Source organism: Thamnophis elegans, chromosome 10 (assembly GCF_009769535.1).
Source record: "Thamnophis elegans isolate rThaEle1 chromosome 10, rThaEle1.pri, whole genome shotgun sequence".
Taxonomy (NCBI): domain Eukaryota; kingdom Metazoa; phylum Chordata; class Lepidosauria; order Squamata; family Colubridae; genus Thamnophis; species Thamnophis elegans.
Genome location: NC_045550.1, coordinates 21,132,579 through 21,158,641, shown reverse-complemented (window position 1 = coordinate 21,158,641; position 26,063 = coordinate 21,132,579). Strand labels below are relative to the sequence as shown.

Below are 26,063 nucleotides of genomic sequence, written 5' to 3'. Positions count from 1 at the left end.
ATACACATAACAAAGTGGTGTTGCTTTTCCATACTGTGTGGTGTTGCTTTCATCAATATGTTTTAGAGGAGAGCTAAAATAGTTGGTGGGTTGCTATACACAATTTGCATCATCCTTTGAGAATAAACTCAGTGAAATTTACCTTGACACAGACTCAAGTGTTGGGGCAGGCAACAGAGATGTAATCTCAGAAACTGATTATATTTTGGGTTACCTTCTTTTCTTATAGATATCAAATTGTAAATTGGAGTCTGGTCCAAGGTAGCATATAAATTGAGTTAATATTTACATAATTATGGATGTGGCAGAATGACTGGAGAAATGAGGGCTATGTTTAATACCACATTTGTCCTGTCTACATTGTTAAATATTTTAAAATGAGACTAGCCCCCTAGTTAAGAGAGGTAATCTATGCTTCTTTCTCCTTGTCTACAAACAGTAGTTATAAGACATCATCCTTCATCTTTATACTGCATACCTTTAGTTGCTATAGTCCAACAATATAAACAAACTGTTCATAATGAAAGCTCTACATACAACTTATTGAAGCAGATGTAGTTAAATTCTAGTGCTCAAATATATTGTGATACTTTTATGTTCTCTCTTGCTGTCTATTCAATTATAAACTTGAAAAATGATCCTGACTGCTGCCATAATTGTCAGTTTTTTCTAAAAGTACTGACATCCTTCTGAACATATTATTTAGAGATCAGATAATGTTTTATTATCATAATTAGCTTTCTTTATGATTTATTGTTAATTTAAAATAAATGTTAAATGGTTATAATTTTACAAATAACACCAGTCACTATTTTATTATATTTTCATTGGCAACAATTCTGGTTAGGTTTGAATTGTAAAAGTATTGGTGGATTATTTCTGCATACAATGAATCATTGAGTCTCTATGATTAACTTTTTCTTTGTATTTATTACATATTGACCTTAAATCATATATGTTTCTTTTCAGTATGACATGCAGTGCAACATTTGTTCATTCCACATTTGTGTAGTAAATCTCATTTGTTCTTGAGAATCAGCTAATTGAATCAAATAAAGCAGGAGAAGTCAAATAAGCGTATGAGATTGTGTCTTTAACAGTCTTAAATTTCCAGATTTATGAAGTGGAAAGATGTTATAAACACAATTTATTTTCCTCTTTCTTTTGTTTCTGTCAGGGTGAACTACTTAAAATGAGACAACAGGCTCTGGAGACAAAGCATTTTATTGAAAAACAAGAGGAAGAAGAAAGAAAGCTCTTGAAAATTATTTCCGAAGCTGATGCAGAAAGATTAAGACAAAAGAAAGAATTAGATCAAGTAGGTTATAACAACAACATTTTTTTTAATGTTCAATGTAACTTAGTGGAGAGTATTGCAATAACCCACTGAATGAAATTTATCAGAAGTAGAAATAACATACTAAGTCTAATTGAAAGTCTAGCCCTCTGAACAAACAACAATTGGCAATACATTCCAATCAATACAATAGTGTATTGATGACATGTAACATTTTGAAGCTGTATGTTTTTGTCAGTGAAGATGTTTTAATATGAATAGTAAAATTATGTCTTGGTTGGTATTATTTGCAGGTTATTAGCGAAAGGGACATTCTGGGGAGCCAATTAGTTCGTCGTAATGATGAATTGGCTCTTCTGTATGAAAAGATAAAAATTCAGCAATCAATTCTCAACAAGGGAGAAATACAGTATCGACAAAGAATAGAAGACATCCGATTACTTAAGTTGGAGATAAAAAAACTTCGGCGGGAAAAGGCCATACTTGGCAAGAGTGTAGCTAATGTGGAAGAACTAAGGTAGAAACTCTGTGTATTTCCCTGGCATTGTTTCTTTTCCCATATCACAAATATTTGTATTGTCATATCAGTTACAGTATGTTAGAAAAGGATTTGCTTTGGGTGACCATACAATATAGATTTAAATTAAAACAAATCAGTCAGTAGCATGCAGAGTATGGAAGATGAACTTGGTGGAGATATGAAGAATCTGGTACTTAGCAAAGGGCTTAAATATTTTTTAAGGCCAGAACATCCAGATAACATTTGGAAGCATCTCAGACAGACACCTCTCTAATTCATTGAAATGTAAGAAATATGAGGAGATACAGTAAATCAGAGTTGCAAGGTTCTGTTATTATAGCTGGTTCAATAAAAATAATTTAAATGTTCTGCTAGAGTTATTTTCATGGTGTGGTCTACCTAGCTGGGTTGACAACTAGTCATGAAAAAGTAATAATGATTTAAGATAAAATTTCTGATAGAAAACTATACTAATTTCAAATATTACCTTTTGTTTATATCTCTGGCAAATAAACATGATAAACAGCAACAGGAAGGTATTACAACTCCGTGAAATACTTAGATCTGGGGTCCTCAAATCCCAGGCCACAGCCCGTTTCCAGACCTTGAACTGTTCAGAACTGGGCTGCAGAAGTGGTGGGCCAATGCGTGTGCATCTCCACTTGTACTCACAAAGCCAGGGTTAGGGAGAAAATAGCAAGTAAACTGCTCCCTGGAAGATAATTGGTAGTAACAAAAACTATCAAGCCACTACACAAAGGAGAAAGTGGGGTTAAGGTGCATCGGGAAAGAAAGTTTTCAAAATGTTTTCTTTTACCATTTTGTATTTCATTTGTTTTTGAAATCAGAGTGCCAGTATCCCATTAAATCCCATTAATTTAGAAAACTTATGTATATATAACAGAATTAGAGTTGGATTTCTGACATATTTTTACTGATCCTGCTATGTTGATATGCAATGATTATAAATGAGTTTCATTATACTATTTTCAGATTCTCTACTTTTCTCTTGAGAGAAGGTGTGGTGAATTTTATTTATATAATGACATTTACTATAATATTTGGCAAGAAGCAAATAGGGAATCTGAAAATAGTTTAGTAAACTCATTTATAATTTTTGGTAAATTTATTTTATTTCAGTAATTGAAATTTCTACAAAATATATCCGACACAACATATCAGGATCAGTATAAATATGTCAGAAAGCATGAGCGTTAATGATGATTGTACAAATATCTTTCAGCAGAGGAGAGAGCTAAACAAGTTTTTAAATGAGCTTGTTAACCAAGTTCATGATACTTACATTGAATCTGTTTTGAAGGCAGGAAGTTTATCATATGCAAAAGGAGTTATTGAAGGAACGGACACGTTGTAGAGCTTTGGAAGAAGAGCTGGAAAATCCAATGAATGTTCACAGATGGAGAAAATTAGAGGTATAATTAAATCCAAAATTCCCTTGAATTGATAATTGGTTAAAGAATAGAAAAGGAGAATATAAGACATTTTAAAAATGGATCTTCCAACAGTCTGTTCTGAGCCTGGATATTTTTTCTGTTCAAGCTCTAAATATATTCCATATGAAGACTTCACAATTGCTTTTGTGGAAGCAATTTAGACCTGATAGTCCAAGTTAGTAACTTAAGAAGTAGAAATTTCATGTGAGCTGTCACCAACTATCGATACAAACTTGTCTTTTCTGCTCCATCTTTCTTATAATAAGTTATTAATAACACAAAGTTTCATTATTTATTCTTTAACAAGTTTTAATATATTGGTGTAGAAAGTATCTACACCAGGGAGGGCGAACCTATAGAATGTGGAACCTTCTCGGTCAGCACGTGAGCTGTTGCCCCACTCAGCTCTACCACACACGTGTGTGCGCCTCCTGCCGGTCAGCTGATTTTTGGATCTCTGCCATGTATGCATGGGGGGGGGGCAGGGGTGTCATGCACACATGCGTGGGGGTTGATGGAGGTTGTACACTGATGCGCAGGGGGTGGGGCGCACTGCATTATGGATGTGGGCCAGTGGTGGATTTCAATTTTTTAAAAACCTATTCTGTAGGTGTGGCCTGTTTTGTGGGAGTGGCTTTGTGGTCATGTGACTGGGTGGGAGTGGCTTAGTGATCATGTGACCAGGTGGGAGTAGCTTGCCAGTCATGTGACTGGGTGGGAGTGGCCAAGTCAATGTCACTGAATTCTTTGCCTCTAAGAATGACCTACAAAAAGAAGATATGAAAAAGGAAAGTTATTATTTTGTGCACTTACTACTTAAATAAGAATAAAATAAGTACACAAAACAATAAAACAGCTACTTACAGAGGAAATATGGCTGTCCTTGCTGGTCTTCAATATTACTGACTACCTTACACACACTTCGAGCCCCTCTACCTCTTCCTGGATTCACTCAGATGTTTTTAAAACTCACAGCCTGTGCACAGCACACACTCTTCCAGCCCCTCTGCCTCTTCCCTCTTCCTGGATTCACTCAGATGTTTTTAAAACTCACAGCCTGTGCACATGCATACACTTCCAGCCCCTCTGCCTCTCCCTTCTTCCTGGATTCACTCAGATGTTTTTAAAAGAGTGGAAGAGTGTGTGCGTGTGCACAGGCTGTGAGTTTTAAAAATGTCTGAGTGAATCCAGGCAGAGGCAGAGGGGCTGGAAGAGTGTGTGCTGTGCACAGGGTGTGAGTTTTAAAAACATCTGAGTGAATCCAAGAAGAGGCAGAGGGGCTGGAAGTGTGTGTGCTGTGCACAGGCTGTAAGTTTTAAAAATGTCTGAGTGAATCCAGGAAGAGGCAGAGGGACTGGAAGTATGTGTTCCTATAGTATCTTCTAGCCCCTCTGCCTCTTCCCTCTTCCTGGATTCACTCAAATGTTTTTTAAAACCCACAGCCTGTGCACATGCACACACTCTTCCAGCAGCCCTTCTGCCTCTTCCCTCTTCCCCAACATCCTCCCCCCCCAGCATTTCTTCTTCTAGTTCTTTCTTCTACTGGTTCTTCTTCTAAGAACTTTTTGGCGGCATGGTGTGGATGGGTGGGGCGAGTCAAAGAGCGAACAAGTGGAGGGAGCATTCCAGTACTGGGCCTCCTGACCAATGGGTACGGGAAGGCATGCTAAATTTCACCATCCAGTACGCCTGTACCGGTCCGTACCAGTTGAAATCCACCCCTGGTGTGGGCACACACATGTGTAGTGTCACACATCCACATGCAATTTCAGCACACGAGGACAAAAAAGTTAGCCATCACTGATCTACACCAATACTATTATACAGGAAGTCATAGATGTTGTATCTAACCAGGGAAAATGTTCCTCTTGTATAGGCCAGTGACCCAAGTACTTATGAGTTGATACAGAAGATACATGCACTTCAGAAACGACTTATCAGCAAGACTGAAGAAGTTGTTGAAAAAGAATTACTTCTCCAGGTACATTTGACATTGAATGCATCCAATATGCTCTTTGGTATTACTTGTGATTCTATTCCAGATTATAGAAGGCAATTTTCTTCAGTAAATGTACTAATGTTTGGTATGTTTGTACTATATATTAACTAGATCCACACACTATAATTAATAGCCTTTCAGTAATTTTATTGAGGATTATATTAAACAAGTAAAACTAATATGATAAAGTGTTCATCTCCAGCAAGTGTAATCAACACCAATAACTTATCACTGTTTCTTAAAAGTCAACCAAATATTTTTTCATTTCCATCTTCACCCAATTTTCTATAAGTCCATCTCTAAATCTTCAGTGTATGTTAATAATAATCAAAAGTCCAGCAAGGGTTATAAAAATAACCACTTAGTATTTTATATCTCTATTTTAATTTACAAAATTTCCCCTAATCCCTTTTTCAAATAGTAAAAGTTCATGCCTCTGTAAACCGCTTACAGAGTGCTGTAAAGAAGCTGTATATAAGTCTTAAGTGCTATTGCTAAGTGCTATTCTCAAACACACACACGACCAAACAAACAAAAAAAGCACTCAGTATAGTATCAAAAGAGTTAAGTGGATTGTTGATTTTACCTTGGTGTTTCTTGCTGCTTTTATCAGCATCATCATCTTGTAGATTATTTGGGGGATTTACTTTGGTGTTTTGAATAGTTCTGTTGCTACTTTATTCTGGCTCTCTGAGTAAGAGATGAAAATTTAACATATTTCTTGCTATATCTCTATGATACCTCATTATTACAGTTCTTTAGTGCATCTTTTTTCTTTAATCAATAAAATGAGATTTGTTTCTTTCATCAGGAAGCCAGTGTTGATGGAATATAGTTTTGTCTTATACATTCCTTCTCAAATTCAAAAACTACCTGAATATATGTGTTAACAGAATATATTGTTGGTGAAACATTTCAGTGACTGACTAGATTTTTTTGTTTGTTTTATTAGACAAGGATTTAGGATGGTAAGGGAGAGTAATCCAAGAGTTTTTTTCTGTAATTACAAGCAATAAATGAACCTGAATGCATTTAAATGCATTAGGGAACTATAAATGAACAGAGAGGCATTTGCAATATATGTTAAATAGTGCAAAACCATTAAAACTGTGGATCACTTCCAATGATTAAAAAGAGGTTTGATTTTAGGAACAAGAAAACTGGAGATCTCTGCACATTTTGATTTTCAGAAATGTGTAACAGAATAGCAAATGCATATATGCCCTGCAAAGCAGAACCAAGTGTAACATTTTTAAGGTATATAGGGGAACTTATTAAGATCAAAAATAATAATTAAAAATTCTCTCAGAATTTCAAATCTGAATACATGTAGAATATTGAGAAATCATCACTCTAGTTCAAATTTTCCATTTCTCTTTTCTTTATACTTGGTGACCTGTACACCCAACTGGCTCTCGAAAAAGATCTGCTACTGGTTATCTGCTACCTATTTATGAATGGTTATATACTGAGAAAGTGTTCGTAAGTCTATTTTGTTCAATAAGCAAGCAAGATTTTTCTGTGAGGCTGTCAGTGTGATGTGCCTGTTTGCAACTCCAGCCTAGAGAATCCCAGGGTCAAGAGGTTTCTTTTATGACATATGAGGTGCAAGGGAGGCTGACCCTTTCCTGCCTTCTCCCAACTTCTGGGTATGGATAGATTTGTTCATATTAGCAAAAGTTTGCAATTTTAAAGTTTTGTTAATAGAATAATATCTATATTTGCTTTTCAAAACCAACACCTGCATCTTCTCTGTTGTGGGACAGGCATTTTCCCCAAATGTTCCTGATATTTGAAGGAATTTTTGATATAATTAAAACTAAACTAACTCTCTCTGATCTGCAGAATAATTACAGTAAAACAACAGAATAATAAAACACCCAACAGAGTAATTAAAACATCCTGATTCTGGTAATTCATAACATTCAAACTGGGATTTGTGATTTGCAGGTTCTGAAATATAGTCATTTTTTTCTACAGTTATGAAACTAAAAATGTAACAAAAATCTTACAGTCTAGAGACTCATGATGCCATTACATTGCTTATGAGTTTTTCATGAATGACTATCTTCTCAAACTTCAAATTGAAATAAAGGCTACTATTGCTTACACTGCTGTTAAATATTTGGAAATTTGATTGCTGACTATTGTAGATGATATTGTTAAGCCCATTAGGATTTTATTCCATAAATAATAAATAAAATATTCTTGTGACAGTAGTTGCTGTTAAAATAGTACATAGGAATATATTGTACCCCAGCCATTTCTGCCATATTGAAATATCTTTGAATCTTAGTAGTTCGAGTTGATAGTTATTTTGTTGGTTTGAGCTCCGAGTTTGGAGACAACGCTACCAGCACTAATTTACATCACGGAGATGGTACCAAGAACTTAAAACCAAGGACTATGACTCAGCAACTACAGCCAGCCAATCACACAACCCGAAATCAGACCAGGACTCAGAAAGGTTTTAAAGGCCAGTGTCCCTCAGATAAGCACAATCCAAAGTGCACCGAAGATGTCTCCTCGAATGGGGACGAAACATTTGCAACCAACTCGCCAAGCTCAGAGCTCAAACCAACAATATTTCTGCCATATTTTATGAATAATTTGATTAAAGCCTTTGTGCCTATAGATAGATGATATATTACTATTGATTCCAACTTGACTTTCTCTCTCAGGAATTGTACTGTGATTATAGGAAAATATCTTTTTTTGATAATTTCTGTTATTCCCTAAGATTTTCTGCTATGGGTAAAGGTGATATATGAAAATAAATGCTTCCCTATATACTTAAGTTGTAAATGTTATTGATTTGCTATATAGGAAAATCTGCCATTCCCTCAAATATATACATTTTAATCCCTGTTTTATTGTGGCTGGGTCAGTTGAACTTACAAAATCAAGGGTACTTGGGTGGCTAAGACGCTCAGCTTGTCTATCAGAAAGGTCAGCAGTTCGAATCCGTAGTACAGGTCTCTTGCGTGAGCAAGGGGTTGGACTAGGTGACCTCCAAAGTCCCTTCCAACTCTGTTACTGTTAATCTCTTATTTTTACCAGCATGGCACCTTTATTTTTTCAGAATACTTTAAAACAGAGACTTTCAGGCCCCAAACCAATAATATAACATGGAGATTCTTCTAAGCCAAGTTCTTTATTGTTTCACACCTTTAGACAAAATCTTGCCAGACTGAGCCCTTTACTACCTGCATCTATATTCTGTGAACTATTAGGGAGGGGCTATTTTCACCTTTTTTCTCTCACACCTAACATCTGGATTGAGTTGCTTCTTCCGCCTTTGGAATGTACCCCTCAATCCTGGGAATTCATCTCCTTATCATATTGCTATCACTGCTATAACTTCATTAGAGTTTGTTCAAATATCTGCGGTAGCTTTCTGAGCACTGAGAAATTCAGTGAATCAAGAATAAATATAGATCTCATCCAGGTCACTTTAGCACCTGGAGTATAATGCTAAGTAGATTTGATATTCATAAGAAAAATTACAATAGTAGCTAATTGTCAGTCTATTTGTGCTGTGTTCATACAACAATAAGAGGTTGAAAGGACAATATGTAAATTAAATATAGATAATAAAATGTAGCCTTAATCTTTATTCATTCCAGTCATCTCTGAATTTCTGGTTAGCCTGTTTCATACCTATGTGCTATAGCTCTGTTTACTTTGAGTAATTGCTATGAGCATGGATCTCCTGGAAGAACTGTTTGTCCCTCAGGAAAATGCACAGGACAAAAGGTTGAGGAAGAAATTTGCAGCTCGATTCTTTAGTGATTACTATGAAGAACAGAAGGATGGAAGAGCTACCTTTGGTTTTTTTCAGCCACTAAGCAATTAATATACACAGTATATAATTTAATAGGTTCAGGGAGAGTTGAAAAATAAATTAGAACCTGTCTGTTTCCTTCTGCATAATACTGTGATAACTTATTCATCTTCCTTAATAGCAAATGTGTATTTATAAAGCTTACACACAAAAGAGACTAAAAAAGGAACCATTTTATACTTTTTATTTAATTGACTACAGTGCATTAGAGTGCTATGGTGCATAATAAGGATTACTTAGTTTAAATTTATTTAATTTGGTTTATGTACACCTATCCTCTGGGGGCGCAAAATACCATTTATACCGCTAATTCCTCTGATTTTTTCCCCACAACAAGAAAGTTGGATAGATTGAGCTAGAAATGAGTGAGTATCCTAAAGTCAACAAATAAGCTTCCATGATTGAAAATAGGCTGTAACTGAGTCTCCCTATTGGTAATCTAACACTTTTATTAGCAAACTACACTGTCTCTTTTGTGTGGAAAAAAAGCATTTACTCTGAACACTTTGAATTTTTGAAGTTGTAAATATTGATGGAAAATGCAACAGTTACAATAAAATAGTCTATAAGATACTAAGGGCTCTAGGAAGCAATGGTATACTAGAAATATATAGACAGGCACAAGAAGGATAGGAACAGTTTTCTTCTACTTCCTGTAACCACAGACTTCCTGTATGCCAATATGTATGTTTGGTTTTACTCTAGTATTTTCGCTAAGTTTATTATGTTTATCTAAGTTACCCTTTATCTAATAAAATATTCCTGGTGATGTTCTGGAACCTTGCCTTGAATGCCTGGCAATTTATCCAGATCCTGGGTAAGATGGATGGAATTCTCCTATTTGTGATGTTCTCTTTGTTTTATTGTTGGATTGGCATTTTGTGATTAATTTATAATTTCTTGTTCTTTTTTTAATTTTTTTTTATTTTTATTACATAAACAACACATACACACAACAATTAAAAAAAAGGAAAAAAGAGAACACACACACACACACAAAGAAAAAACCCATCATCACATACAGCATGTTATTTGGTTACAGGTATTTTAACATTTATCATTCTTGTACATTTATTATTTCATTTAATAGGTTATAATATACAGTTTGGGTTGCTTTGTTTACCATCCCTTTCTCCTGTTATAACACCACCTTATTTTCCCTTTCTTTTCTCCCTCCCTTCTCTACTTTCTTCCTTCCTCCTCTCCTTTCCCTTCCTTCTTCCTGTACCTTTCTCCTACTCCTGCTCTTCCTTATCCCCTTCCTACCCTCTTTCCTCCTCTTTCTCTCCTTTCCATCCTCTCCTTACCTCTTTCTTTCCACCCTCTCTCCCTTCTCTACTTCCTTTTCCTCCTCTCCTTCCCCTTCCTTCTTCCTTTACCTCTCCTTTGCTCCTGCTCTTCCTCTTTCCCTTCCTACCCTCCCTCCTTCCTCTTTTCTCCCTTCCATCCTCCTTTCCTTTCCCTTTCTCCCTCCTCTATTTTCCTCCTTCCCCTTCCTTCTTCCCATACCTTTCTCCTACTCCTGCTCTTCCTCTTCCCCTTTCTACCCTCTCTCCTCCTCTTTCTCTCCTTTCCATCCTCCTTTCCTTACCGCTTTCTTCTTTCCCCCGCCATCCTTTCATTCTCTCCTCCTCTCTCCCTTTCTTTTTCTATTGTTGTCGGTGTATCTATTTTAAATCTCAGTTTATGTTTCCTTGGGATGGTATTTCCGCCAACCCAGACATAGTTTAATATCATTTCTTATTCCCTTACCTGTGTTAATCTATCCTAACTATATTCCCCCCCGCACACACACTTTGTATCTCTCTGTTATATATATACTTATATATTTAATGCACACAACAATAAAAAAAACACAAAAAAGAAAAAAAAAACACAAAGAGAAAAAAAAACCATCATCACATACAGCATGTCGTTTGGTTACAGGTGTTTTAACGTCGATATTCTCGAATAGTATTTACCATCTCAGACTTTTCATCTAGTATAACTAAATACCTCACTTTCATTCTACAATGTATATTCAATTACCATTAATATTATTTTTTCCCAGAAAATATGCTTATATTCGTTATTATCCTTCTACTTCATACTTTCAAACAGAAGTCTTATTCCTTCATTTTTCAACAAAATGTCCTAAATAGTCACTTCATATATATACCAATTTTCAATTATTCCCTTATTAAAATTATTTATCAACAACAGGATATCATTATAATACATTCTTAACATTATACATTATATCACCAGTCCTCTATTAAGTATACATAAAATCATTGTTATCCTTATCCTTTTTAAAGCAAAAAATTCTAAAATATTCAATTCATAGATATATTAATTTTTCATTGTATCATTGTTAGTTTATTTCACAGCATAGTTGTGTCATCATTTAACTTCTTTAATTAAAGCATGAGTAAATCATTTTTCATTTCCAAGTTTTTTTTCCCCTAGCCACCGATAAAACAAGTCCCATATCTTATAAAATTGCTCGTCCTCTTGTTCTCTAATTTCAAGTGTCAATTTACTCATTTCAGCACAGTCCATTATTTTTCGGATAACTTCTTCCTGTTTTGGTATTGTTTCATTTTTCCAGTTTTTTGCAAATACGATTCTGGCTGCTGTTAACACATTTACAATCAGATATTTTAAGTCTTTGTTATAGATTTCTGGTATGATCCCCAATAAAAAGACCTCTGGTTTAAAGTCTATTTGTTTGTGTGTCATTTTCTCCAACCACATGTGGATTTTAGTCCAGTATCTTTTAGCTTCAATGCAAGTCCACCACATGTGGTAATATGAGCCCGGTATCTGATGACATTTCCAACACTTTTCTGATTTATTCTTGGACACTCTTGCAATTCTAGTTGGGGGTAGATGCCACCTGTAAAACATCTTATACAAATTTTCTCTATATGCAGTAGACATTCTCATTTTATAATTTTGAGACCACAGTTCCTGCCAATTCTCTAAGTCAATCCCATACCTAAAATTCCCCCCCCCCAAGCTATCATAGTTTCTTTAACTTGTTCTTCTTGCAATTTAACCTCCAATAAATATCCATATAGTTTTTAAATTATTTTTTCATCAGTACCTGTTAAAATTTTGTCTAACTCAGTCATTTTATTGTAAAAACCTTTGGTTTTTCTATCTTCATTCTATCTAGATTGTATCTGTACATATGAATACCAGTTCATTTCTATCCCTTCTTGTTTCAACTCTTGAATAGATTTGAGTTCACCCTCTGCATTCAATAATTCAACATATCTAACTGTTTGTTCCTTTTTATATATTATTGGATATGAAAATGCTTCAATTGTTGATATCCAGACTGGAATTTTTAAGTAGTGTAATCATTTTTCCTTTTCCCAGTTTAATAACAACGCCTCCCTTATATAATGTCTTCTAAAATAACCATGTGCTTTAGTTCCCTTATACCATAAGAAAGCATGCCATCCCAACAGTAAATCATGACCTTCTACATTCAATAATCTAGAGTTTTTTTTAATGATATCCACTCCTTAATCCACATCAAGTTTGTTGCTTGATAATATAGCTCCCAATCAGGTAGGCCAAGTCCTCCTCTAGTTCTAGCATCTTGTAGCAATTTAAGTTTTATTCTAGCTTTTTTCCCTTGCCAAATAAACTTCAAAACTATTTTATTTAAATCTTGAAAAAAATCCTTACCCAATCTGATTGGGATTGTCTGAAACAGGTATAGAATTCTAGGTAAAATGTTCATTTTAATTGTAGAGATTCTTCCCATCATTGATAAGTGCAGATTTTCCCATTTCATCAGATCAGTCGCTATTTGTTGTTTTAGTCTAGTATAGTTGTCCTCCTTAAGAGTGCTACATCTAGGTGATAAGTATATCCCCAAATATTTAACCTTACTTGTAGTTTGAATCTGCAAAGTTTCTGACAACTCTTCCTTTTATGTTGCTGGGATATTCTTTGTCATAATCTTTGTTTTGTCTTTGTTTATTTTCAAGCCTGCTACTTTTCCATATTCCTCTATTCTTTCTAGCAGTTTGGGTGCTGTTTCTAGTGGATCTTCAAGAATAAAAACTAGATCATCTGCAAACGCTTGTAGCTTATACTCTTCTCTCTTAATTTTCATTCCTCTTATTTCTTCTTCTTCTCTGATCTTTCTGTTTAGGACCTCTAATGTTAAGACAAAGAGTAGTGGTGATAATGGGCAACCTTGTCTTGTACCTCTCTTTATTTCAATAGGATCTGTTAATTCTCCATTTACCATTATCTTTGCTGCTTGTTTCTGATATATCATTCGTATGGTTTGAGTAAATTTCTTACCAAAGTTCATCTGCTCCAGTTGTAAAAACATAAATTGCCAATTCACATTGTCAAAAGCCTTCTGCGCATCGAGAAACATCAATGCCATTTATTTTTCGGGGTGGGCCTCATAATATTCCAAAGTATTCAAAATCATTCTCATGTTGTCTTTAATTTGTCTCTTAGGTAAGAAGCCATTTTGATCTGAGTGGATGAAGCCATTTAAATATTTTTTAAGTCTCTCAGCTAGTATAGATGCAAATAGCTTGTAATCTGAATTTAATAAGGAAATTGGTCTATAATTCTTAATTTGTGTTAGATCGGTCTCTTCCTTAGGTAGTAATGTAATATACGCTTCTGACCATGACTTCGGTATTTTGCTCTCAAACATCAGTTCATTCATGACTTGTAGGAGTGGAAGGGTCAATGTTTCTTCAAATGTTCTGTAAAATTCCACAGGTAGTCCATCCGGTTCTAGGGCTTTCCCGTTGTTTTGTTTTTTAAGTGCATCTGTTAGCTCCATCATTGTTATTTTACTTTCTAGCATTGTTCTAATTTCATCTGATATCTGGGGGAGATTAGCATCTTGTAAGTACTTTTTGACTCGTCCCTCCTCCACCTTCTCTTGTTCATAGAGCTTAGCATAGTAGTCTTGTATAATACTTTTTTTCTCAATATTTCCATACTGAATTTGTCCTTGTTTATCTCTTAATTGGAATATTTTCTTTGTTTCTCTGTCAGCCTCCGCTTTGCTGCTGCTTCGGCTGCCATTGAAATGGGGAGGGGGGGCATGGTATTTGGGAGGGGACTGAATGTTGTGCTGGAGGAAGATTCTAGAGTTTGAACTGTCCACCTTACTGCGCATGTGGAGGAGGAGTGTTTCCTGCCAAGGCTAACGGAACCAGCATTCCATCCTGGTGATGCCTTTTGAAGTTATCTCACACCTGACAATTGGGAGAATTATGATTGGACTGTGCACGGGATGCCAAGGGGAGGGGAATGAATTATACAATATATTATTCGCTTTCGCGCCTAAATAATCAGACTTCATTTAGCTTCGCTTCTATTCATTTATAATTAGTAAAAGTACACTTGATTTCTACCAATGGAGTCCTGTGGTTTTCTTTCCTGATTTTTGAATGAAGAAGGGCTGACATTCTCTCTCTTTTTTCAGCTTATATGCCAACCACCTGCCTGGTTTATTCGCATTTTCAAAATAATTCTGTTTAGCACCTCTAATTTTTTGTGCCAGTTCTTCCTTTTCCCGTAGGTCCATTTTTTGTTTAATTATGTCCATTTTTATTTTGACATCTTTTTTTGTGGCGCTCTCTGTAGTTCTCTTTCAAGTATTTTGTAATCATTATCTAAAGCTTTATGCATTTGTCTTTTCTTTAGGTTTCTCTTCCTTGTGTAGTCTATTATCAAACCTCTAGTAACAGCCTTCATTGTGTCCCAAATATTCTGCAGTGATGTATCTTCTTTCCTATTTTCTTTAAAGAAAAGGACTAACTCTTTTTCCATTTTTTGTACAAAATCTTTTTCTTTCAATATAGTATTATTTAATGTCCATCTGGATCTTGCCCTTTGGCCTTTCCATTTAATTGAAATTGGGTTATGGTCCGCCCAGGTACTTGCTCCAATCTCAATTTCTTTTATATTGCAGCTCAACTCTGCTGAGGCCCATATCATATCTATTCTAGAAAATGATGAGTGTCTATTTGAGTAGAAAGTGTATTGTAATTTTTTAGCATTTCTTTCTCTCCATATATCTTTTAGATTTACTTCATCTATCATCCTAAAGAAGGATTTCGGCAGAAGCTTTCTATTTAATTTTTTTGTTTTGTGTGTTTTATAGTCCATATTTTGGTTCACGATGCCATTAAAGTCTCCCATCATACAAATATCAACATAGTCTAAGTCCAAAAATTTTTTATCTAATTTTTTATAGAATTCATCTTGTTTTTCATTGGGGGGCGTAAATTCCAATTAGGAGTGTTTTTTTAGTATCCATAATTTCCACCATCAGAATTCTTCCCTCTTCCTCTGCATAGATTAATTTTGCTGGAATGTTGCCTTTAATGTAGAAGATCACTCTTCTTTTCTTGCAGTTTGCCAGTGTTGAGAACATTTTCCCAAGCTTTGGTTGAATTAATAAATGTTCATATTTCTTTTGGATATGTACTTCTTGTAGGCAAACTATGTCAAGTTGTAACTTCTCTAATTTATGAAATGTTTTCTTTCTTTTCTCCGTTCAAAAGTTTTATTTCTTTTAAAACAAACATTTCATCATTCCTCAATCAGTAAGACATCGAAGTACAATTTTTTATATGTCAAAATAATTCTAGTTTACCACCAAATTCTTGTCTAACCTAATGCATACCCCTCCTTCCCTCCCCCTCCCCCCAACCCCCCTCCTCCTTCCCCCCCCCGACTTCCCAGAACCCGTACACGGTATGGATTTTTAACAAACACAGTCTAAAATCTATTGAAAAAAAGAAATAAAGAAATTAATGACATTCTACATTGACCTTAGCTTCTTCTTGCTGAACTAACTTTAAACAATTTAAATCATTTCTGATCTTAAGCATAGGCTAACTGGAATTTCTTGGTCCCGTATTTATTTTGTATATAGTCAATCCATTTTTTCCAGTCTTGTTTATATCTCTCATTTGAGTGATCTTTAATATATGCCGATATTTTAGCCATCTCGGCTAAGTTTGTAACTTTCAATGTCCATTCTTGAGTTGTAGGCAAGTCTTCCCTCTTCCAGTATTGCGCCACCAACAGTCTTGCTGCCGTTATTAGGTGCAGAATCAAGTTACTCTCTACCACTGTAAAATCAGTACATATACCTAATAAGAATAACTGAGGAGTAAACTTTATCCTTCTTTTAAAGATATTTTGCATAATCCACCATATTTTTATCCAGAATGCCTTAACCTTTTGGCAGGTCCACCATATATGATAATATGTAGCATCGAGAGAACCACACCTCCAACATTTAGGCTGTAGATTCGGATACATAGAAGCCAGCTTTTTAGGATCTAAATGCCATCTATAGAACATCTTATAAAAATTTTCTCTCAGATTTTGAGCTTGTGTGAATTTCACATTTGTTACCCATATTCTTTCCCATGTATCCAACATTATTGGATACATCCTGGGAGGAGCCTGCTGATGGTGGCAGCTTAAAACTAGCTGCCCCCGAATTCCTGGTCACGTATCTGTTTAGATGATCATCCATCTGACGTCTTATCAGATTTCTTATCCTTCAGGCAAGAAGGGAAGAAGAATAGTTTTGCTGGCAAATGCCCTTCGATTTTTGCAGCTTCTGTGCCTGCAGAGAGAGGGGGGCCAACCCAAAGCAGAACGGCGTCCGTGCTGGGAACTTCAAACTGCCTTGTGCAGTACAAAGTAAGGTCTCCCCCACTCAGTTCAAAGCTTTGATTTATTTGATTTTATTACGAGCTGAATCCGTTTACGTGGACATTAATTGTTTACCAAGATCTTAGCTTCTTGTTTTTTACAAGATCTTCCTCTGAAAATCTATTTATTTAGAGGCTTTTAAGATGGCGCCGAGCCAGCTGGATTCTCTGGTAATAATGATTATCTTCTCAAACTTCTTGTTAAATGCTATAGAACTCTAAAATTTCAAAGGAGCGTCTTATCACTTGTTTCACAATCAGCCAGCAGAAACTTTCTAATTAGTTTCATTTTTACAAGACTTCCATTCTGTCATTAATCTTGCTTATATGGAATTTAAATGGTGATGAATCTGCTGAACTGTCTTGTTACAATCCTTATTTTCTGAAAGTTTTGCCAAGCCTCAAATTTCAAAGTAAAGGGAGAAATTCAGCATCTTTACTTATAGCTGCACAGTCAGGCAGCAGAGTTTTATTAATTGCTGGAAGATAAAATTTGGAATGGCCTCAAAACCAAATCTTAATCCGAAACCGTCGCCCTCTATTCCCAGGGGCACATCCCCAGTGCCTGGCACAAGGTTGCAGCCTCTGCTCCCTACGCCCCCTGCTGGAGATTTGTTAACGAAAGAATTCTTCTTGAGTGAATTAAGTGTGGCTCTTAATGCACAGACAATTAAAATGGAAGATAAACTTAGAGATCTTAAAGAGGAGATAAAACAGGAGATAAAACAGGAGGGAAAAGAGGAAATAAAAGAAATAAAAGAGGAAATAAAAAGGGAAATAAAAGGACTTAAACAGGAGTTGTATGAGAAAATCGATGCCAGAGTTGTTAAAATTAAAGATGAGATGCTGAGACTTGTAACTGTGTTGACAGAACATGTTTCCGGAATTGAAGATAGTCTAGAGGATCTTAATGAGGCTAATACCAACTTGACATTGAAAACAGAGGCGGTGGAACAAAAAGTGGAAAATGCTGAAAAAGAAATTATTATGATACAGTACAGACAAATGGAGTTCGCATTAAGAGTAAGGGGGCTGCGTGAGGAGAAACAGGAGAACCTGAAACAGATTCTATCAGAAATGTTTTCTTTCTTTTAGTTACCGAATTAAGTCCATTAATGTTAATTGTAATCATTTTTCTTTCTTCCATGTTTATACTTTATATACAGGGTTTATTGTTCTAGTAGATCTGGGTTCTCGTTTTTCTTTACAGCTTCCATCCCCTGCTGCACCTTCTTCTTTCTCAATTCCACCTACTGTTCCTTCTATTTTTTCGGTCGCTATTGTGGATAGTTCCAGTAGTTGTGCCACCGAGTCATCTTTCCCAGTTTTCTCAGCCATTTCTCTAAAGTATTCTGCGTAAAAAGCTTCTGCCTTCTCGATTGTATCTATCCTGTGTCTTTGTCCTTGCCATGTGCATAGCAGACCTTCCGGTATGAGCCATCTGTAATTAACACCTTTTTTATCAGTACTTTGGTCTGGGATTGGTATTCTCTTCTCCTCTCTCTCACCTCTCTCGGAATTTCTTGTTCTTTTTTTGATTGACCTTTCTCGAGGATCTAAGGTGCCTTCCTCCATTGAGAAAACTGTCCATTTATTCCAATGGCTTTACTTTTTTTCACATTTGCCATCCCATAACTGCTAGCTTTATTAAATAGGTGCAGCTCATGGGGAGGTGCATGCTCCATGTAGGCTGGATGCACAGAAAGATAAAACATCAACCAATATATAGCATTAGAGTCAAAGTATAGTATTGTTGGCTAGGGTAAAATACCAACTCACAACAATTAATTTTGACAAGTTTATATACGTTAGTACAATTCAATATTATACCATCAGCATAGCTGGAGGGAAATTTTCTTAGAATCTCATATACGAATGGTTCTGATCTTATAGAAATGGTAATATTGAAACACAAATTCATATTCTGTTATATTGTAATTTCTGTTGAGATATATGCGAAGGTGCCTCTTACTATCTCTTCCAATTCCATTTCTGAGATGCATTGAGGAATTTTATATGACATTTCTACTACCAGATAAGGACCCCAAGGTAACTCCTGGCATTGCAAAGTTTGCTTTTGGGTTTGTAAAACTCACAGATGGCTGAAGAGCAAAATGTGAGCCTGAGTGTATATTTTTATCTTTTAGCTTTCTTTTTGATGCTCTATTTTGCAATTTTTAAAGTTGATAACTATAGAGCAGTGTTTCTCAACCTTGGCGACTTTACGTCCTGTGGACTTCAACTTCCAGAATTCTGGGAGTTGAAGTCCACAGGACTTAAAGTCATCAAGGTTGAGAAACACTGCTATAGAGGATAAATATGATTTGAATCTCTGTAGGGAAGAGGGCACTAAAACATGAGGTTTGTTTTCAGGTCTGGTGTTTTACTGAGTGTTCTTTATAGGCAGCCAATCCTTAGTTCTGACTGCCAATGCAGGGCTTTTCTGCCATCTTTTGTCTACATTTTGTTGTCCTTATGATACTTGTTTGATTAATATTTTATAAGCTAGGGGTAATTCTTTTTATCAACTTGTCAACTGTTGACATAGAAGAGGATGGCATTGTAGCAGGAAAGACATGTAAAGGGTATATATAATTTGCAAAAAAATAGTGTCTGCAGTTACAAGTTTAGTTAAGACAGAGAACTTGGTTGTGCTTGTAGTTGACCTGTGGTAGAGCCAGGATGGAGGTGTGCATCCATTACTGTGCTCCTTGATCTCATAGCCACTTTTGATGCTGTCAACCACAGTATCTTTCTGAGCTGATTCCTGAGCTGGGGACTGGGGACACTTTTTCTGGAGCTGGTTCCAATCAATGCTAATTGTGGAGGAGAGATCATTCTCATGACCTCTCCTTTAGGCAGTGCCCCAGAGTTCTACTCTTTCTCTCATTCTCTTTAACATTTATATGAAACTACTGGGTGAGGTCATCTGCCAGTTTGTAGTTCAGTATCATAAACATGCTCATCATACCCATTTATCTTTTGGATCCAGGCCAGTCAAATGAGACTGTCAAGTTTCTGCCCCTGCGCCAGGAGATGGTATAAGTTTAGATCAGGAAGAATTGTCTCAGACTCAATCTTACCAAGACCAAGTAGTGTTTGGACCACTGAGATCTTCTTTGCCTTCTACAGATCTGGAGTATTCCATAGCTAACCTTGGATGGAATTGCAATTCTCCATTCAAGAGTGATGCAAAATTTTGGGGTCTCCTTAAATGCATAGCTCCTGCTCAATGAGCAAGGGCAGCTATGGTCAGGGATGCCTTTGCAAAGCGGTATCAGTTATGTCTTTCCTAAATTTGGGGACTTCAGGCAGTCACTTATGCCCTGATTGTCTCATAGCTTCACTACTGCAATACGACTAGTGAGGCTGCCCTTGAAGATTATCAGAATCTTCAGCTAGTCCATACTTGGTATGCCTATGTAATACCTCTGTTTTATGAGCTGTACTGGTATGCAGGATTGACCAGGGGTGAGGGGAAGAGATGTTGCCTAGGGAACAATCAGACAAGAGAGGAAAGAGCCCAACGTTGCTGAATAGTCAGCCTGTCCTAATTTGTCAGGCTGTTAAAAATGATGGCAGGAGATTTGTATGTTCAGACTTGCAAGATTCTCTTAATGTAGCCTTATATTAATGTAAAATGAGTTTATAAGGCCATTTTTTCTATTTGGTTTATCTGGGCTGGCTGACATCTTGCCAGTTAGCTTCCAGATGTGATTCAAGATACTGATTATTACCTATACACAGCATAGAACCTGTTAGTTGAGGGTTCATTTATCTTTCCAGATGGCACAATATATATTATACCAGTACCCTAGAAGTGCATCTTTTCTGTACTCTGGAATGAGGTTTTCCCTGAGATCTGGATGGCACCCACTGGTGACTTGAAGAGGCTTGAAAACCTGGGCCTTCTCTCAAGCCTTTAGTAAGGTTGAGCGTAGGATGACAAGCTTGCTTTGATTCTCTTTTCCATTCTATTCCAGTTACTGAATGGCATCACTGTATATTGAAAATATCTGGGGTAAGGTGGGTGGTCTCTCTCTCTCTCTCTCTCTCTCTCTCTCTCTCTCTCTCTCTCTCTCTCTCTCTCTCTCTCTCTCTCTCCCTCCCTCCCTCCCTCCCTCCCTCCCTCCCTCCCTCCCTCCCTCCCCAACCCCTAGCATTCCACTCCAGTTTAACAGCAAATCATGACACTGGAAAGTAGCAATGCTTGTTTTCTTTTTTGCTCATTTTCTTCACTTGTCAAAATAAATTTTGCCACTAGAGAGCAGTAAGACTCCATGCGTTCACTTGAATAGTACTTATTCCTTGAGACAAATTTAAGATAAGATAATGGGCACTGTGAACTCCATCCCTAAGGTTACTAAGAAAGATATGACTTTTGCTATGTAGAAATTGGCTTTTTTCTTTTCATCCTTTACTTGTAAAGGCAAAAGGGAGGTTCTTTGGGTACTGGTTGCTTTTAACAATGGTTGTCTAGCAGTGGTTTCCATTTAAATGGAAGTAATGTTTTTAATGCTATATGATTGGAATAAGTAAAAATTTAGTCCATGAGATTACCTAAACCCCCAGGATCCAGCTTAGTTAAGACAGAGAACTTGGCTTTGATTCTTACAGGAAATGTGTAAAGGAATAGTAGCACTTTCATTGTCTCATACTAGCAGCCCCTTCTGAACCTCAGAGCATTTGTTTCCTTTCTGGTGTATGTTTCCCTAATCTCTTCTGGGTCCTTGTTGTAAAAATACCTGCCATCCCACTATGTTCCCATGGTGTCCTTCTTCAGAAAGCAAGGTCTGGTTCCTTTCAACTGCATGAGTTCTTCCTCTATCACTTCAATCCGTTTTGAATATTCTTTATTGCCCGTGCTATAAAACACACTCCAGCAATGCTGAGTATATGAAGATTCAAACCAGCCATCTATCCAGTTGGATTAACTTTAGTATAGTAGATTGTTTCATCTTTGCCAATTCAAAGTCTCTTTCCCAAGGTGCATCAGTGCCACCATGATTCAGGTTAAATGTGTGATATCCGAGAAATTACAGTGCATTGTACTATTGACTACTTTTGCTGACATGGCTCTTTATAGTCCCTAAACATAATTTCAGATATAAATCCTGGAAAATCATTAAGTAAGGGCTTTGTTATAGCAGGAACTCTATAGCTCATTTAGCAATAGCAATAGCAATAGCAATAGCAGTTAGACTTATATACCGCTTCATAGGGCTTTCAGCCCTCTCTAAGCGGTTTACAGAGTCAGCATATTGCCCCCAACAACAATCCAGGTCCTCATTTTACCCACCTCGGAAGGATGGAAGGCTGAGTCAACCCTGAGCCGGTGAGATTTGAACAGCCGAACTGCAGAACTGCAGTCAGCTGAAGTAGCCTGCAGTGCTGCATTTAACCACTGCGCAACCTCGGCTCTATTTAGCAGCTGCCACTATCATCAGACTGATAATAAATCCTACCTGGGTTCTATCATCCACAAAATCTTCTACCTGGGGCTGAATTTATAAGGTACTTGAATCAGAAATACTGCAAATGTGCTGGGCTTTTAGCAGCAGTGCTTCCATCTGTATAGTGGATATGGCTAGAGATGAACATGTGCCAAAATCAACAACTGAAAATCTCAGCATTGGTGCTGACATCATCTCTTGTACCTGGAGGCTGTAGGGGCTCGAAAGAGGAACAACAGGCTTCAGCTCAACTCTGGCAAACTGAGTGGCTTTACGTTTTGGGGTCACCTGGATCTTGGGATTTACTTTATTTAGCTCTTAATGGGGTGGAGTTGCCTCAAACGACTCAGGTGTGCAGTTTGAGAGTTCTTCTGGTTTCTAAAGTCCTACTTGATAAAAAAAAATGTAGTAATTATTGAAGGCCTTGCCACAACTTCAGGTTATATGCCAATTGTGCCCATTCCAGGATCAGGATATCTTATTTTAGTCATCTCCTGCATGGACTATTATAATGTGGATTGGCCCACTCCTCAATATTCTATTTTTGACAAAATATCTTCTATGATTTTATATACTGTTTTGGGTTTCTATGTCCTACTAAAGTTTTAACTGAATCTGAGCAATTTAAGAAATGAATTGTAGTTTACCAACCAGAATGGCTAACTTCATTCAACATGTTTACTATGTTCTACAAGCCCTATAATATTTATTGGTAGAAATAGTTGGAAAATATAGAATTTTGCTTAGTGGAATTTTCCTGCATAATTTTCTCTGACTTCAGGCAGAGAGGAAGAGAGGCAGGAAATCCCTCTAATCTCCCCCCCCCCCGCCCCACACCATATTGTTAATGTAAGCTGTTTTTCATTGTGCACCTACAGAATTGCAAACATCTATACAATATTTATTTGTAAGCCTGCATTAAAAATGCATAGCTGCGTACTTGCATGTGTATTTACCAGGTTAATAAAAATAAATCTAAAATGGAATATGCTATCCTACTTTTTTCAAAGTGTGTAGCTTTAAAGTGGTTTGTGCTGACATTATAAAAACAAATGTGTTAGAAATGACCACCCTTTGTTACACAAAAGCAACATTATGCACTAGAGCGAGACACTTGATCATATTACAGATATAGCAGTTACGGTGCCTAATTCATTACTGTGTACTCATCAAGCAATAATTGAGTTTGGAAAGCATACGCAAAGCTCTGAGGCAACTTTGCTTATGTTTCTAATTTCTTGAATTTCCCAGTATCAGGTTTTTTTTTGTTTTTTGTTTGCCACCAAGGGTGCATGGTTAGTACTAGAGGTACTTCACTTGCTTGTTTGGAACATGTGTTTATTTGTATGCTATTATTAAACTATGTTAGTGAACAGTAATTAACAAAGTAATTTTGTAAAGATAGTTAGGAAACTGTCCCAGTAAATTGAATTATATAGCTTTGTCTTTGTTCAAAAACTTAGCAGTTTGGGAAAAAAAATTACACACTTTGAAAAAGCAGTTTCCCTTTTAAAATTTGATATTATCCCTAACTGGCTAAAAGTCTGGCTTATTTAACTACATGTTCAGATTAATGAGCCACAGTAACATTTCATCCATTTTCTAATTTCAATAGAAGAAAATATATGTAGCTTAAGTTGAATTGTGGATTCTCTTTAAGCAATGCTGATGTTTAATTAATCAAGTAGGTAATATTATCTGGGCCAGCACTGATGATGTTATGTAGCTGAGTAGGGAAATGTCTGCAAGCTAACAACCAAACACATGGAGCACAAGGGCTCCAAAATTTCCTAGTCATTCAAGTTACCTATACTCAAGATTTAAATAGAGCACAGCATAACCATAGTACAGAAAGGTGACTGTGAAAATTGACAGAACAGAATAAGAATGAGCAAGGAATATTTATTTGTTAAAGACTACTATTTACAGAAAGACTCACAGAGAAGTATTTTGACCTAATCCTAAACTAGGTCAAAGCATACATAAGCTGCATGTTGTAAAATGGGTATCTTCCAGTCCCTCAGCATAAAAACAGCTTGTATTTTGTCATTCTGTGAATGTTCCTTTATAAAATGGAATTGGTGAATATGACAAGCATATTTTTCATATCATGTGCCAGTTAAGAGCCTCATTTAATTGACCTGCTGAATTTATGAAGACCAAAACTGGAGATTGGAGGAGAAATCAATGACAGTTTTGAGCATGCTATCTCCATTTCCATCTTTGCATATTTAGCACTAAGATGTAAAGAAGGATTCCAAGTACATTTGAAAATGAACATGATTAGAAGCCCAGAATCTTTTTGGTATCTTCTTGAATTTTTAAAGATCTGAAGTGGAGCTGGCATGCACAAAGACATTTGGAGCAGGATTTTGCATGAGCCTTTTCTTCTTTGGCATGTTTAGAAAAATGCTTAGATAGAGTTTATGATGCTGTATTTTTTTAGTGTATTATTTTAATACCAGGCTTGGAAATATTGCATAAAGGATGTCCAGATTTCACTTTCAATAGGAACGTAGACTGAAAGGTTCAAGATGACCTAACTTTATTCCTTGTTCATTATATATGTAGGGAACAATAGCCAGTTCAGCTCAAAGAAAGTTTAACCTTTGATGTTTAAAAGAAAGGTTACTAATTGTGATAGACAAGTCTTGTTAATTTCAGGAAGACATAAATGGATAACATCATCTACCACTTCAGTCTTTCTGTAAATATCTCCACAAAACGATTTAGAGCTTTGACTCTATAATTAACACCAGTTGTTCTGCCACAGTCAGTATAATGGGCAACATTACAACTGCATTGTGTTTTCCCAGCAAATCTAATTAACCACTTGGTTTAGAATGATTTTTCCTCAGAAAGTGGCAAGTCATTATAAGACAGCAGCAACAAGTTTAGAACTGTTTTCTGCACTATTGCATGGAATAGCTTTTATTTATTTGCTTGTTTTCTTTCCAAGCCATTCTTTCAACTAAAACAAGACAAAGGGAGCATTAAAATCTGTTTGGAAGGATGAGAAAACACATCATAAAGATTCCGGTTCTTAATCATTAATTATCCTAACAAATAGGTAAAGGTTTGGCAAATACAAAGTAAAATACAGAATAGATCTGCATGTCAGAGTTTTAATAAATTATGGCTCATTGGTCCAAATATAGATATATATGCATATGCATGTATGAGTCATATTGGTCTCTTTCTTATATGATTCTATTTTGGGGTATGAAAATAATGGCAAAACAAACAAATTTGTCTGTTGCCTAATAGAAGTAATCATGAAATCCATGAGCAGCTCTGCGTGTGTGCCATGAAGAAAGTAAAATTGTTGCTCTCTATTTCATATAAAAAAAGGGAAAAGAACAGACTTTGTAAATAATATGATGCTATGTGAGGGACTATGGTTTGTCAAAGAAAACAAAAAACCCTCCCCCCCAAACAAACAGAAAAATCTCTAAACTGTCTATTCACCATTACTAAATTGTATAATGCATAAAAACACCTGAAGGTGTAATGATATGGTCGTAATTTTGCAATTAGATGTTTTCCCCAATATTTCTGATTATGGCTGGATGCTACCATATCTGTTGGAGTGGAATAGAAATAGATAAATCCTAAGCGATGTAGATAATCTCTAGAAATGTTATCTTAAAATGCAGCCACATTTGACCCAGGTTGTTTTGATTCATGATCTTCTTACATCCCAAATGAGCATGGAGTGAAATTATAACAATTGTCCCTTGTAAAATGTCTAGCTATTGAGGGTTTTTTTAAACAACCAGGTACC

The 26,063-nt window shown here is 36.1% G+C and overlaps 1 protein-coding gene across 1 annotated transcript in view; it reads left to right on the top strand.

Annotated features, from left to right (window-relative positions):
- Positions 1-26,063, top strand: part of CFAP58 (cilia and flagella associated protein 58) — a 103,783-nt gene that overhangs the window by 65,319 nt on the left and 12,401 nt on the right. The window contains exons 12-15 of the mRNA XM_032225987.1: positions 1,178-1,318; positions 1,591-1,814; positions 3,139-3,250; positions 5,148-5,252. Coding sequence (XP_032081878.1) covers positions 1,178-1,318; positions 1,591-1,814; positions 3,139-3,250; positions 5,148-5,252 — 582 coding nt within the window. The remainder of the gene's footprint in view (positions 1-1,177; positions 1,319-1,590; positions 1,815-3,138; positions 3,251-5,147; positions 5,253-26,063) is intronic.